General features: G+C 35.5%; 1 protein-coding gene across 7 annotated transcripts in view; it reads left to right on the top strand.

Moving 5' to 3' along the window:
• Positions 1–14,209, top strand: part of SOX6 (SRY-box transcription factor 6) — a 380,373-nt gene that overhangs the window by 357,298 nt on the left and 8,866 nt on the right. For all 7 annotated transcript variants that reach the window (XM_076344067.1, XM_076344066.1, XM_076344063.1 and 4 more), the window contains 2 exons: positions 5,045–5,278; positions 7,795–8,011. In XM_076344067.1, the coding sequence (XP_076200182.1) occupies positions 5,045–5,278; positions 7,795–8,011 (451 nt within the window). The remainder of the gene's footprint in view (positions 1–5,044; positions 5,279–7,794; positions 8,012–14,209) is intronic.

Below are 14,209 nucleotides of genomic sequence, written 5' to 3'. Positions count from 1 at the left end.
GTGCCACTGTGTGACTACAGGCATCCCTGTCCCAGAGCGAGTCATGTTTCCAAGTGGGTGTTAGTTTTGCCTAGTGATGACAAGACATGGCAGTAATGACAATAGTTCATGAGATGATACCCATTTATTTTGCCTTTCTTGCTGGTAATAAAGAATGAAAAAGTCTTCTGAATATGGATGTGGATGAGGAAGCAAGAGGCAGGCAAGGGGCAAAACAGATAAATGTTATACTAACACTGCTACAAGTCACTTACAGTAAAGTAGTAATTTTTGTAACCTTCTTCAAAATTGAACATTGAACTTAATAACTCAAAATAATAGTTAAATGATTATTCTTGTATTCTAAACTTTCCAATGCTGCTTTTGTCATTCTGTTCTCTCCAGATTTGCATTTTTCTATTTGATTTGAAATATTGCTATATCTTTCATAAAGGCCACATTTGTCTGTTAAGAGCAGGAAGGGGGACTGCCAAGCCGGTTTTTCATGCTCCCTGTTTTTATGGCATTTCCATGTTTATGAGTAACCCATCTCTAGTAGTAAAAGAGTGACTCCTGTTTGCATGTTCATTAGGTTCTGGTTTCTGCAATGCAAGCTGCTAGCAGTACTAGTTGTGTTACCACAGACAGGACCAGATATTCTGGAGGTCGCAATCAGTCTTTTCCAAAGTAGATGAAAACATCATCTCAGCTTAATGAATAACTGATGATAGGAGCTTACTACTAACCAGTCACTTTTACACTAGGAACCTAGAAAGATTGTCTTTATTTCTATATATCCTATCTTGGTATATGTCTGTAGAAGATGGTATGCAGTATATTCTCTAGAGTAGCCAAAGATTCGTTATCTGGGGGGAGTCAAAGGAAATGTATCACGTCAAACATGAATCAATGGCCAGCATATGAAGAGTAATTAAGGAATAACTGAGTGACTTATAAGAATCTCTTAATTTTTGCTGTCACTTCTTTTATCTTTCTTTCCTCATCTTTTTCTCAACCTTTTTTTTCTCCTTTCTATCACGTTTATTATTGTTTGCATTCTGGTAACATATAAAGGCCCAGTCTGAGGTTTTGTTGTGGTAGATGATGTATAAAATGGAAGGTGAAACCACATCTCATTAAAGACAATAGGATTAACCCTAATGTGGCCAAGATTTCAGGGAACGTGCTAAGATATGGTGCCTGTCCTAAAATTCTTGTCATTATAGAAGGTGAGAAACTCAGATGAAGGCAGGAATAAAAAAATAAACAATGTAACAATTGTTACTGTATGTTTCTTAACATTTAATTCATGTGAAAATGTTTATCTTTCCTGTTGATCAGATTCTTTTCTCTTGCTAAAGAACAGGGGTTCTTCTTCCCCTGCACTGTCATTAGAGAGCAATCAGTCTCTTTTGGAACAAAAATATTGTTTGGAATTACTTTAATGAAGCTGTAACATTTGTAGATTCATTCTGTGGTGTTCTTTGACCCAGTATTGTCCCTAGAGTCTACTCTGGAATCCAGCTTCCACAGAGGAGTTGCTTGCCATATATCCACAAAAAGTGATCATTCTCCTCTAGTTTGCTTTTAGTTTTAAATCATCAAAGTCATGACAAGTTGAACAAATGCAAAGCATCTAGGAAGTGAGGCAGTCCACACCCTCAGAAGCTAAAAGTGTCATTTTGAGGACAGCCCCAGCCTTTAGGCTGACGTGTAAACTTCTTTGCCAACTAAGCCATTAGGGCAGCCAAACTATACTGCTTTTGCAAGAATTTTTAATTCTGACCAAGCTCTTAATTCTGAAATTCAAAACCTCCTCCTGTGATTGCAGTATGAACAGTAACTAGCAGATAGAGCGTTAGTTGCCATAGAGAGATAATTACTAACTTCCTTCTCTCTTCTCACTCTTCATTAGTAGTATGTTTTTATTTTAACTATTATTTTGGGTTTATTATTTACTAGACTTTCCTGAAACTATTTTCAGAAAGAAGTAAAACACCTACTTCTTTGCAGTTGTATATATCTTTTCTTTAAAAATTTCATGTGTCTCTTTCAGCCTCTGTCAATACTATAATTATCACAGTAAGAAAAAAATCCATACTTTGTAAAATCTGTTGAAATTGTTTATATAGGGCACAATACTGTCTAAATATCTGTTTGACAGGATGAAGTACCTAAGAACAACCAGTTTGAAAGCTTGTTCTTATGTGTTTCAACTTGTAAGAGCTCACCAAGCATATGTGCTTTTTATATCATTAGCACGTCATTTCTAAGCTAAAAAGGTACTGAGACTTTCTGGCTCCCATGGCTAGAATCACATGCTAACAGAATTATTTTCTTCTAATGCTTTATATGCTGAATATAATCCTGCAGTTCTGAGATAGTTAGAAGAACATGAAGATTATATTACATTAGTTATTTGCAGAAATTCATTTTGCAGATGCTTTTGTGATGGCCTATGGGTCAACTTGCAAATATTCCCCCAGAGATCAAGCACAAAGAACATCAACTCTTTGGCTGCTTTTTCAAATCTTTGAAGTATGGACTTGCTTAAAGCAGATACAGCCAGAGCCTCTTGGCCTTCTTGGGATGGTTATAATTTATTCCTCTAAGTAAGAATTGTTTTCTAACACAACCTTTCTCGGAAAATAGATCGTTTATGGTGGGTTTTTTTCTTCTTTTTTTTTTTCATTCTATCTACATTACATCCAGATTAAAAAGCCGGCCTATAATCTTGATACCAGTACAGGTACTCTTTGCCTGCATTAGGATTGAAAGGTCAGGCCAAAATTGTGTTAGAAAGGGCTAAAGACAAACTCCTTAGCCATAGTGAATAAGTACCTTTGGGAAAATAAAAGATGGAAAATCACCATATGGATTCAAATATGTCTTCTTTCCTTTGCTGCGAGTAGAGTAGCCGAATAACAAATGACAACTTTTGCATCAATAATAATTTAATTTTTTAAATTTGTCACCAACTTCCTAATCACCCACATACTAGTTACAAATTTTATAGTATTATTTTAAAAGATGGAACAACCATTACATGATATATTTGATTCTTCTCAAATTATGTAGCCGTTTGTCTCAATAAATGTTTCAGTGTTGACTTACTATGTTTGTAACTTATTATAGTTTCACAGTAAATATATCCTCTCTCAAAAGATGATATCTTTGATATGCATGTTCCAAGCCTTCCGACAACAATGGATAGAGCCTCATTAACCATACACACCCCTAAACTGGTCCTACATGCAGGTCACTCAGCAAAGCTAGTGTTCCTTTTTGCAATGAAAAGCTGACTGCAGCTGCAGCCTCTTGTAAATGCTGAACACCTGTAGAATGGTACTTAACTTAGAATAGTATTAAAATAGTTTTGCATCTCACATTTGCCACAAACCTGTCTTCTTTTATGTGCATGCGTGTTAGTATACAAATTGCCAAATTGGTGTCAGTTGTAAAGTAACGGCATTGGAGGCATCATAAATTACCATGGTGATCCTTAGGAGAAGACACTGCCATATACGAATGAGTGTTTTGCTCTCAAGGTAATGTATGTCTTCATCTGGCCCAGTAGTCAGCATATTGCCCTGTGTTGATGGATATAGTCAGCTTGAAACTACACTACATTTCACTGCACAATAAACATGGCTGTCAACACCATATAAAGCAAAATCAATTTATCCTGTATGGTCAGTGCGTTTTAAATGAAATTAATGTACTGTGGACCTGGTGGCAAAAAGGTAGTGTATTAGTTATGCATCCTCTATTTTAGGACTTTTTTCATGCAAATGTATTTCCTATATAGAATTTTTAAAATGGTATACCTAACATATAGTGTTTTCACACTAAATTAGGAAACTTAATTTTTGCACAAGTAAAAACTTGTGAGTCAGTCACTGAAATTAGTAAATCTGCAGTGTTTTACTTAGTGTAAGGAACTAATCGTATTATGTGGCAAATAAATCCATGTCGGGAGCTGTAATAGTCTACAAAAAAGGAAGCCTATTGCTGTGCTAATTTGTTGTCAAGTACCTTGCTTTTTCAAGGTATTGAATTATATGAACAGTTTGATGAGGCCTAAGACTAAGTATCTCACTCTCCCACTGTAAAGACTTTTTGCCTTTTGTATCTAAGGTATAAGCCTAAAAACATATGTTATCATTACAATTGCAAAAGTTTTTCTGGTAAAAGCATGCCTTATCTAGGCTCAGTTATCTCTTTCTCCTGTATTAACTAGTTCTAGACTTCATACTCAGCTCTGTGAACTCTAAACCCCCATGAAGCTTTGCTGTTTGTCATCAAGAAGCAGGGCTGGATGCATTCAAAAAACCAGTTAAGGTTAGCATGTACAAATTGAATTGATGGTGGGTAATGACAGGACACTGGGATACATTAAAGCACAGCAGGCATGGAGAAGCTGGAGTGCTTGTTTCCCATTCTGGAAGCTTCAGGATGCTGTGCGTGTACCTGTTGAAGGCAGACAGTTTTATTACATATATGTGATCGAATGCTCCAAGACACATCTAAAATTCAACTAAAGCAGATGTGACTTTAAAATGTTCAGCTCCAAATATAATCGGATCCATACAACTACCAGCATGTACCTGGTGTACTATATAATTTATTTCATGAAATGTTTGGCATGTGCTTCACTGCTCAAGCAGCAATGTCATTGTAAATTACTTGTGTGAACAGGTCTACATCAGTTGGGATTCTCAAGCGTAACTTTATGTGAGTTTTGTTGAGCATTCAGAACATGTATGCTGTATTAAAGTCCCAAACGGAAACTTTTTCAAATCTCCATACCTGAACTGGAGAAATACCAGTGCAATTTGTTTCCTCACTCAGATGTTGATGCCTTCAGCTGGGTGAGCCTGAGCAATTACACTGAAATCACTGGATATCCTTTCTTTCTCTGTCTCTCTCTCTCATAGATCTGGCAGCAAAAAGAGAGAGAGAAAAAGAGAATGAGGCTAAAATAAACACAGCACTGAAAGCACTTGCATAATCCACATAATAATGTTTTGCATCCATCTTGTTTCTTCCTGCCCTGACATTACAGGAAGTAAAGCAATGAATGGCTCTGCAGCTAAACTACAGCAGTATTATTGTTGGCCAACAGGAGGTGCCACTGTGGCTGAAGCTCGAGTCTACCGGGATTCGCGGGGCCGAGCCAGTAGCGAACCGCACATCAAACGACCAATGAATGCTTTCATGGTTTGGGCAAAGGATGAGCGTCGAAAAATTCTCCAAGCCTTCCCTGACATGCACAACTCCAACATTAGCAAAATCCTAGGTAAGTGCAAGACAATGAACAAATCGTGACTGTGACTGAACCAAAACTGAGGGAAGCTTAGAAGGCTCTGCTATAGTAGTGGCAATTGACAGAGGTTAGTTATTTTTGGAGCTGTGGAAAGATGAGGTTATTTATATTGGTGACACAGGCTAGTTACTTCTTTCTTGGATATGCAACTTAACTTATCTAATTTTAGGACATATTTTGTTTGGGAGATGTTCACTGAAATTGGAATTACTGAAACTTATACAAATGAAGATTCATGGGTTGTCTTTATTTTCATTCCCTTCCTTTTCCCTTTCTGCCTTTCCCTAATGCTTTTTATTTTCAACAGCAGTCACAACATGCTTTAAAGACTTAGCAGCATTCAAAAGGAATGTTTTGTGAAATCTGTTGCAAGAGTGTATCCTGATAAAAGGTCTAATTGCAAGATCCCATTAGAAATCACCTGAACTACAAATCACCTGAATGCAAAATGGAGTAATTGCTGGAGTAATCACTGGGAAAAAATTAATAAAGTACAAAATCAAAATCAAAGGTTTATGTCACACTGCAGTGTTGAAAAAGGAAACCTGCCACAGTTCAAAAGACATGTATTTGCATACCTGCTCACATGCAAAATTATGTTTGATTCAAAATGTTACAATGTTCAAAAAGCTAAGGAAGCACTAGCATCATACAGTTAAAATATTGCTTAGTTAAAAGACACCATAGTTAATATTTAATTTGTATAGATTGGGACGATCAGGGAATATACCACGGATTATATTTTGCCACTGTGCAAATAAATTGGCTCATTTTTGAGAAATTTTGATTTGCTTTTTAAGACCCCTCCAGAGAATTAGAAACATACGTGAGAATGAGTGGTGAAATGTTAAAACCTATATTTGCTTTCTGAGTCTTTGAAGTGAAAGACAGATTCCAAATATAACTCGTAATAAATAAAAGTAAAAATCAAGTTTCCTCTGTAATCATTTTATTGTAAACTTTGAGTTCAAATACATTCTTACCAAAGTTTGTTGCATGTTAGTTCAATCAGAGGCAAGAATACATAGAAATAAATGTTACTTTGTCCTAAAACTTCCAAAGTCTTACTTAGTAGTTCTCATATTTTTGTCTACCATATAAGTAAGTTATATGAATAGCCTTTCAGTTTTGTATAAAACCTGCACTGTTTCAGTGTTGGCAGCTGTAGGGAATCTATATTATTTGTGTGCATTCTGTGAAAAAACTATTAGGAGCATAGTAACTGTATTCATTAAAATGTAAACTTCCAGCATACATATTTCAGAAGTGCCAGCAATTGAGTGTTTGTTAACCATGGAATTAACCTGTCAGTATCTGCTCTGCCACAAATAAGTCTATGTCCATATAATATCTGTGCAACTTTTCCAGGACAATGAGAAAAGAGACTGAAATATTAGAACTGACACAGAGTATTGCTGGCTACGGATAATATTTATACAACTTTTCCATTTGTTGATGTATGAAAAATCTTGGTAAAAGAATAGCTTCCACCCACATTTACCACAGCTGTAATCGTTTTATTCATCTAAAAGACACCAAAAAGCTATTTTCTGCATTTCGTATCCCCTGGAAAAAAAAAATCACTTCTCTATTCAAGTGTTTAGATAGCTCCTTATAAACAATACAGGAGATCTGAATACTTTTTCCTCTTCCTGTGTACACTGTGTTAATTTTTAAACTTTTTTATTGATGCAGCTTTCAATGAGAGTTTACAGTACCTGAAGTGGTGTATATAATTACAATGTGCTCTCTGTTTTTGTTTTTTTTTTAAATATAAGTTTGTTAAATGTAACTTTCTCAGTGCAGTTCTGTGCATTTATTACATCTGGCCAGAAGATAATATGCGTAATAGGATTTAAAATATGGTAAGGTGCCAATATTATGCCAAGCTTATATCAGAAGATTAGTAAATTTAAGACACCCAGACAGCAAGGGATTTTTCATAATTTTGTTGAATCTCTAAGGTTTTGATAATTTTTTCCTGCTACCTAGGAAGGTATTAATAACTATTAGTAGGAGTGTATAAACCAAATCCTCATAGAACTATCAAAGCAGCATGTATCGCTAGGAAATGTGTTAAGCTTTTAACAGTAAAAGTATGGTTGTAGACCTTACTTAACCATAATACTGTATGTGGTATTACAAAGGTATAGAATTATTCACAGATTAATGCTCATATTGTAAAAAATTAAATAGTCTGTTTTGCAGCATGAGGCTGAGATTTTGAGAAGTAACTATTGATTTTTAAGTGCACCTATTTAATAGAGATTTACATATGTTTGGTCTGCAGCAATACCTGAAAGTCAAGATTCTTTTAAGGTGTCTCAGGTTGTGCATCCCAATATATGTGCTGGCTGATGTAAATTCAAATCAGTTTATTTAATTAACTTATTTAAAATTTGTTTATTATGGCAAGAAGGCATGTTGAAATGTGTACGTGTAAAGCTAAACCTGCTTTACTTGAGCACTCTGATGTTCTGTGTTAATAGGATCTCGCTGGAAGTCCATGTCAAATCAAGAGAAACAACCTTATTATGAAGAGCAGGCACGGCTAAGTAAAATCCACTTAGAAAAGTATCCTAATTACAAATACAAACCTCGACCAAAACGTACCTGCATTGTTGATGGAAAGAAATTGCGTATTGGTGAATACAAACAACTGATGAGGTCTCGAAGACAGGAGATGAGGCAGTTTTTTACCGTAGGGTGAGTACTATTGTTGTAATTGTTTTCAAAGACAGAGCATGCTGCTTGAAAACAAATAGACTTATCTGTTTAAGTCGCTGAATAATGTCATTTAGAAGGTAAGGATTTGAACCTGTAAAACCTTATTAAAAACATAAGATATATCATGGAATATGGAGCGAGCTATCAGCTTGCCACTGAATGCTGATTATGAGACTGATTGTGGAATTCTTTAAAGTCAAAAGAAGTTGTTTCCCATTAGCCTGAAAGGTTTGAATCGTGTCTTTTGTGAGTTATTAGTAAGCTAATCCATTCTGGGTTAGTAATGACTCCAGGATCATTTCCTAAATTAAGACAAGAACAAAGAGAAAAACACAAAAGATTATTCCAGTGTAGAATAAGGAGTCAGGAGAGGGGGGAAAGGGAAAAGGGGCAGGAATAATAGCAGTTACATTAGGAACACACATGAATGAATGACATCATAGCATGAGGCTATTAGGAATTTTGTTATATATAGAATTGTGGAAAAAAATATTTTTAAAAAATACATGTTTTAGGAAGAGTCTTTCGGGTAGTGTATAGATAGACTGGGTAGATTTACAACTCAGAATATATGGATCAAAAAGATCCTGGCACAGCTTTAAAAACATTGTGTGTGTTTTAACAGTATTTCACCTAGTCTTCAGCAGAGAAAGCAGCACTATGAAAGATCTACAGGCTAAAGATAACAGAAGTCCAGTAAAACAACTGCACCATAACTGATTTCTCTCTCCTGTTTTTTTGTGAATTAATCTGTGATGCTCAGTGCCCTAACACAATGTTTCTGGTGGTTTACAAAGCGTCTAAAAGCTATCTCCAGTGCCAGCCTTTCCAAATTCACAATGTTCTGCTTATTTCTCTAATCACAATAGTCTCCTTTTGTTGGGTACTTCACTACCGGATAATTGACCTTGATGTCGATTATGTGCCCTCATTTTTGGCTTGGGGTGCAGAACTCCTGTTGCCGTCAATTATTTTGTGGTACAGCCTGCAACAATGTGGGCTCTTTCTTCAATCAGTAAATAGAAGTGTTTCTGATATCTTGAAATAATCTTCCAGTATATAGTTTTGACATTGTATTTTATTCTTCACTCTAAGGGAAATTGTTTATTAATAGGCTTCCATCAAAATTGTACATAGAACTCTAAATAGAAATCTGTATTCATACAGCACATCACAAATTATATTCAGATTGAGGGAACAAAACTCTAGCTAATGTCTTCCAAAGCAGATTGACAGACCAAATCACATCTAGACAAGAAATGCAAAAGAAATGCCAAAACAGCAGTCTGAACAATTTGAGAATTGTTTGTTAATTCAAAACAGTATTAAGCAGTAGCATTTTACACACTGGAAATGGTGCCTAAATATGGAGGTGAATATGGAGGGCAGATCTAAGAAACTTCTAAAAGTGCCTACTTAAAGAGTGATACTGTGATTTAAAAAAAAATAATGAAAACTATTCAAAATTAAACTGCTGGTGCAACCTAAATGTAACATCTTTGTCATCTATCAAACAGTATGATCGCAAAGACCATGAGAATGTCATCATTTTCTTGAAAGGATTGGTTCTAATTCATATTTATCCTAAGTCCACTTCACACTGCTCTTATCCATGTTGAAGAAGTTTTAAAGTAAGAGTAAATTACCTTTGTGCACTTATATAAAGATGCAGTGGACTTTACCGGAAACAATGACTTTTAGTTATGCAGATAATGAAAAAAGGGGTATGAAGTGTAACGGATGCGTTCAATAAAGGTGAAATGAGATCCATGTTGCAGCTCAATATGAATATAAATTTTGATACTGAGGAAACACAGGCTGCGGTTTAAAAAAATTATTTCATGCTTTTCTGTGACTTCCCACTGTTGCCCCAAATTCTCTTTTTCCCTAAAGAAAAAATTAAAATAAAATTCTTGGAAGAGACCAAGCAAAAAAGGTGAAAAAAACCAGACCAGGACAGCTTTTTTGAACTGAAACATAAAACATGGCGCCATTTATTTCAGCAGAATAGTTTACTGAGTAATAAAAAGCAACATTTCATCCAAATCAGATTATAATTAAGTGAAACACAGTAATTGAGCCCATCAACTTCTTAACCTTACTCTTCCTTGTGTTTAACATAAATATCACATAAAGCATCAGCTGGAACAGTTTTCCTAACTGACCTCGTATACCCATCATTTTTCCACTGTTTTTATGGAACAAACAGCATAAACCGTCCTTGAGAACTGTAAATGGGGGAGTTGAGATGCAGTTTCCTTTTCAGAATGAAATAGGAGACAAATGTGCTTTTTAGGATTGAATATACTCTATGTTTACAGTAAATATTTCAGTGCAAGATAGAGAACAAAAGTACAAAATAGACTCCAATGAAATGTGCCAAGTGCTTCAAACTGCTTGAAGTCCTGCTGGTTTTTATTTTTTTTTTAAAGAACATACTGATTAAGTTGGGAATGGGTATGCCAAAATGGTAAAAAATTGTCATCACAGAATAAAAAGATAAATAGGAGATGTGTGAAGAGAAAGATAGACCTTCAAAACAGATAGCTAGAGGAAAGTATAAATAGCAAGAAAAATTATATTCTTTCATATTTGTGTCTGGTATTCTCTTATACCAAATCTACATTTATGGCTTAAGCAACCCAGTAAGGGCTAGTTCCTACCAGATCCCCTTGTCTGAGCCATTGGCTACCATAGAAGAATCCTGCCATGTGTACAACTAAAACACCCCCCAGAACATAGAAAGAGTTTTACACTGCTTGAACTTTTAAGATGCAAAAACTTCATACTGCTTACTTCAGTGAGCCGCATTCTTTGATAAACATTGGTAAGATGCACAAAAGTTGTTTAGAGAATCTCAATATACAAACTATCCAGGCTTTAAAATAAAATAGAGAAATAAGCTAATGAATGGTGAGGTTCTGTTCTGATTTTTGAAGAAAAGCTTCCAAAGAATTGAATGAGAGTGAAGATTTCTTGGAATAAATCGGGCAGGAAATTCATGTTTTGAGATAAATGTTATATATGTGATAGACCAGCACAAAAATCTAGGAACTGGCAAGTATTTTAAAGAACAGAGTGGAACTTAAAATGTGCGTAAGCCTTCTATTGCATCCCTACATGAATGAATTTTGTTCCAAATGAGGCAGATAATATACAGAAATAATTCATGTTTAATGCAGAGTATATTAAAATTTTGTTGTTTTCAATCTAGTGGAAGCTGAATCTGAAGCCAGCTGTGTCCTTAAAATAATTGAGTTATTTTTAATAATAAAATTATTAATGGGAAGTTGTGAATGATAACTTCAGCGTAAGTAAATCCCTGAACAGACTTCAAGTGATTTACAATTTATCTTCAATGGTACTTTTTTTGTAATGCATAAATAAATGTGAAATAACAAATGGATCATATATAAGCCATAAATTCAGACATTTTAAGTTAAGAGTCTGTCTTTTGTTGCCTTGTCTTACAAAAATAATTCAATTCTCAGTCATTTTTACAGTCTAATACACTCTAAATACAAGTATATGATATATATTTTTCTCTGCGAAATGATGTAAGCAGTAACTTTTTTGTGTTTTACCAGTGTAAGATGTTTAGAATAAAGCCTTTATAGTGTTTATAACTACTGTACACACATAGTCTGAATGTTGCTAGACTACAGTTTTGAATAAGGCTGTAATATTATACTCCTGTAGCTTGAACTTCAAGTAAGTACACAATGGGTGCTTTTGTGAGATTTACTGTTATTTCATTACTGTTATTTCATTCCTTATGGGAATGTAAGTTTCAGGGGTGTGTAGCGTATACGCATTTTCCTTAATGCAATTGATTTTGCTTCAGTCATTTAAAGAGCTGTCAGAAAATAGTTGGGAAGGAATCAGAAAACAATGGTAATTTGCCAATTTAAATGTTTAGCTAGTTTTGCAAAAGTCAGAAGCGGAACATTCTCCAGGAAAATCCTAAGAATATTAATGCCACAAACTTGTGAGCAGATCAGTTGGTCTAAGAATTTTCATGTTACCTCCTTTTTTATATTTACCTAACTATTTTGGGCCAAATCTTTGGCCCCAGACTGGACAGTCATGTTAGCAACGCTGGCAGAGCAGAGAGGCGAGCGACCTGTAGTAATTGGCCACATAAGGATTTCTTTGGCAAAGAGGAGATGGTGGAGACAGGAGTGGTTTGAAGTCAGGGTACATAGCCATGCGTCACCATTCCTCACAGATCTGAAGAGATAGGAAGATTAATGTTGGGTTCTGGAAATCTTAACCAGGCAGAAAACATCCTTGCTTTAACCATGTGCAACTAAGCTGAATTGTAACCTGCAGCTTGGAGCAAAATATGTTTTCATCTCCTCACTCCAAGGTCCTGTGATAGGCAAAACTCTGTGAGATACAAGGATTAAACATGTGGAATTAAATGTTATAAAAAATACCATTAACATGAATGCCTTTAAGAACTACAAATGAAAGAAAACATAATGGCCAGAGTCATAGGTCAGAAACTCCAACTCTTCCTTTCAGGGAGAGTGGTTAGAATTTAAATAAATGCTCTGATTTCTTCCCCCCTCGCCATCCTATAAAATTTAATTACTTAGAAAATGATAACGCTCATCTCCAGTAACATATGCCATCCATATAGTTTGTGATATCTTGAAATACGGCTTTCTGGGATGTAATGCAACAACTTGAGTAGAATTTGAGTAGACCTGATCAGCTCTAAATAATAACAGGGCTCAAGGGAGAGGTAGGTGTCCAGTTACTGGGGGTGTGTGGGTGCTCATGTTTAAGTGCTAGCAAATTTTTGCTAGCAAATGGGTAGCAGTTTGAGACACTTCCCATTTAGGTGGTAAAGTTACCACGTTTACAGTTCCACGGTGAGATATAGGTAATTTAAAGCTCACAGTTATTACCCACCCAGCAGCAGGCATGCACACCACATCTGATTTTGGTTTAACATGTAAAAACGAACTGCATTTATGAATGACAAATTCAGTAAGCCTTTAACTTTCCTGTTGCACTGATCAAGTTCTTTACCAGTTAGATTCATTCTATAGTTTGCCATGCATTTGGTGCATTCTCAGGTAAAAGGTATCTCTCTATGCTCAGATGACCTGCTCCCTTCATACTTTGAAATGGGTGGTACTTGGACAAATATATCCTGTCCCATTGAAATGGGGATATGCAAAAGAGTTTTGCTGACTTGATAAACATTTGAAAGAATATCTGAATTTCTTAACTTAGTCTGTCCTTTAGGGCTTAACACTGACAACCATCATTTTATCAAGACACCTCACAGCCCTGTCCAAAACAGATTTTTTTCCTTCTTGCTCTTTGTAAGAAGGCAATTTGCTCCTAAAAAAATGCACACTTTTTTGGGGGGAGGGGTAGGGGTGGATATTAGGGTTCTGATCCTTAGTGTCATCTATAACACAAGAGCAGCTTGCACTCAATCAGTCTTTGAGTATATTCTACAGTTCTTCTAATAAGAGCTGTAAAAACAACTTTTCTCAAAAGATCTCTTGGCATTAATACTGTGTGGTGTTCTTTGATGAACGATTGGGGATGCTTTGTTTTGTGAATTTATTTATTCTAAGAAATATCGGAAAAAGATTAGTACAGCAGTTGTTAGATGGGCAGATTAGAGATAATTAAGTGTGTATGGCCTGGTGACAACTATGTAGAATTTTGCTGTGAACATGTGTGGGTTTCTTTTTCCTTTGCTTTGTGGAAACAGTCATTAATGTGAACATTTTCTGTGTCTAAAAGTTGTGGAGGAGGTACATGTGGGTTTTTAACAGTAATAGTTTATACTCCTGACAACATGCAATCCTAAAACAGAAATGTTCCCATGTGAGGTAGGTGTTCAATTTTATGGATAAAGTATTGAAAGATGTTTGCAGAAAATCACTTGCAAGCAAATACATTGGCCGAAAATTGTTTTCACAGAACATTTATCAGACCATTTAAAAAGTGAAAATTTAGTGAAAAATCCCTAGCTGTTTGTAAATCATCTGCAAATCATCATTTGCAAACAGGAGTATAATGACTGTGTCAAATGAATTACTGCGATGTTTTTGCTCGCTGCTAGCCAGGTGTACCATACTTATACAACAGATGTTTGAATTTCTCAAGCTGTGCAGAGGCTTTAAGAGTTAGGCTAGCAGCACCAGC

This window comes from Aptenodytes patagonicus, chromosome 7 (assembly GCF_965638725.1).
Source record: "Aptenodytes patagonicus chromosome 7, bAptPat1.pri.cur, whole genome shotgun sequence".
NCBI lineage: Eukaryota > Metazoa > Chordata > Aves > Sphenisciformes > Spheniscidae > Aptenodytes > Aptenodytes patagonicus.
Note: the sequence above shows the minus strand (reverse complement) of the source record. Positions and strands in the feature narration are given on the sequence as shown.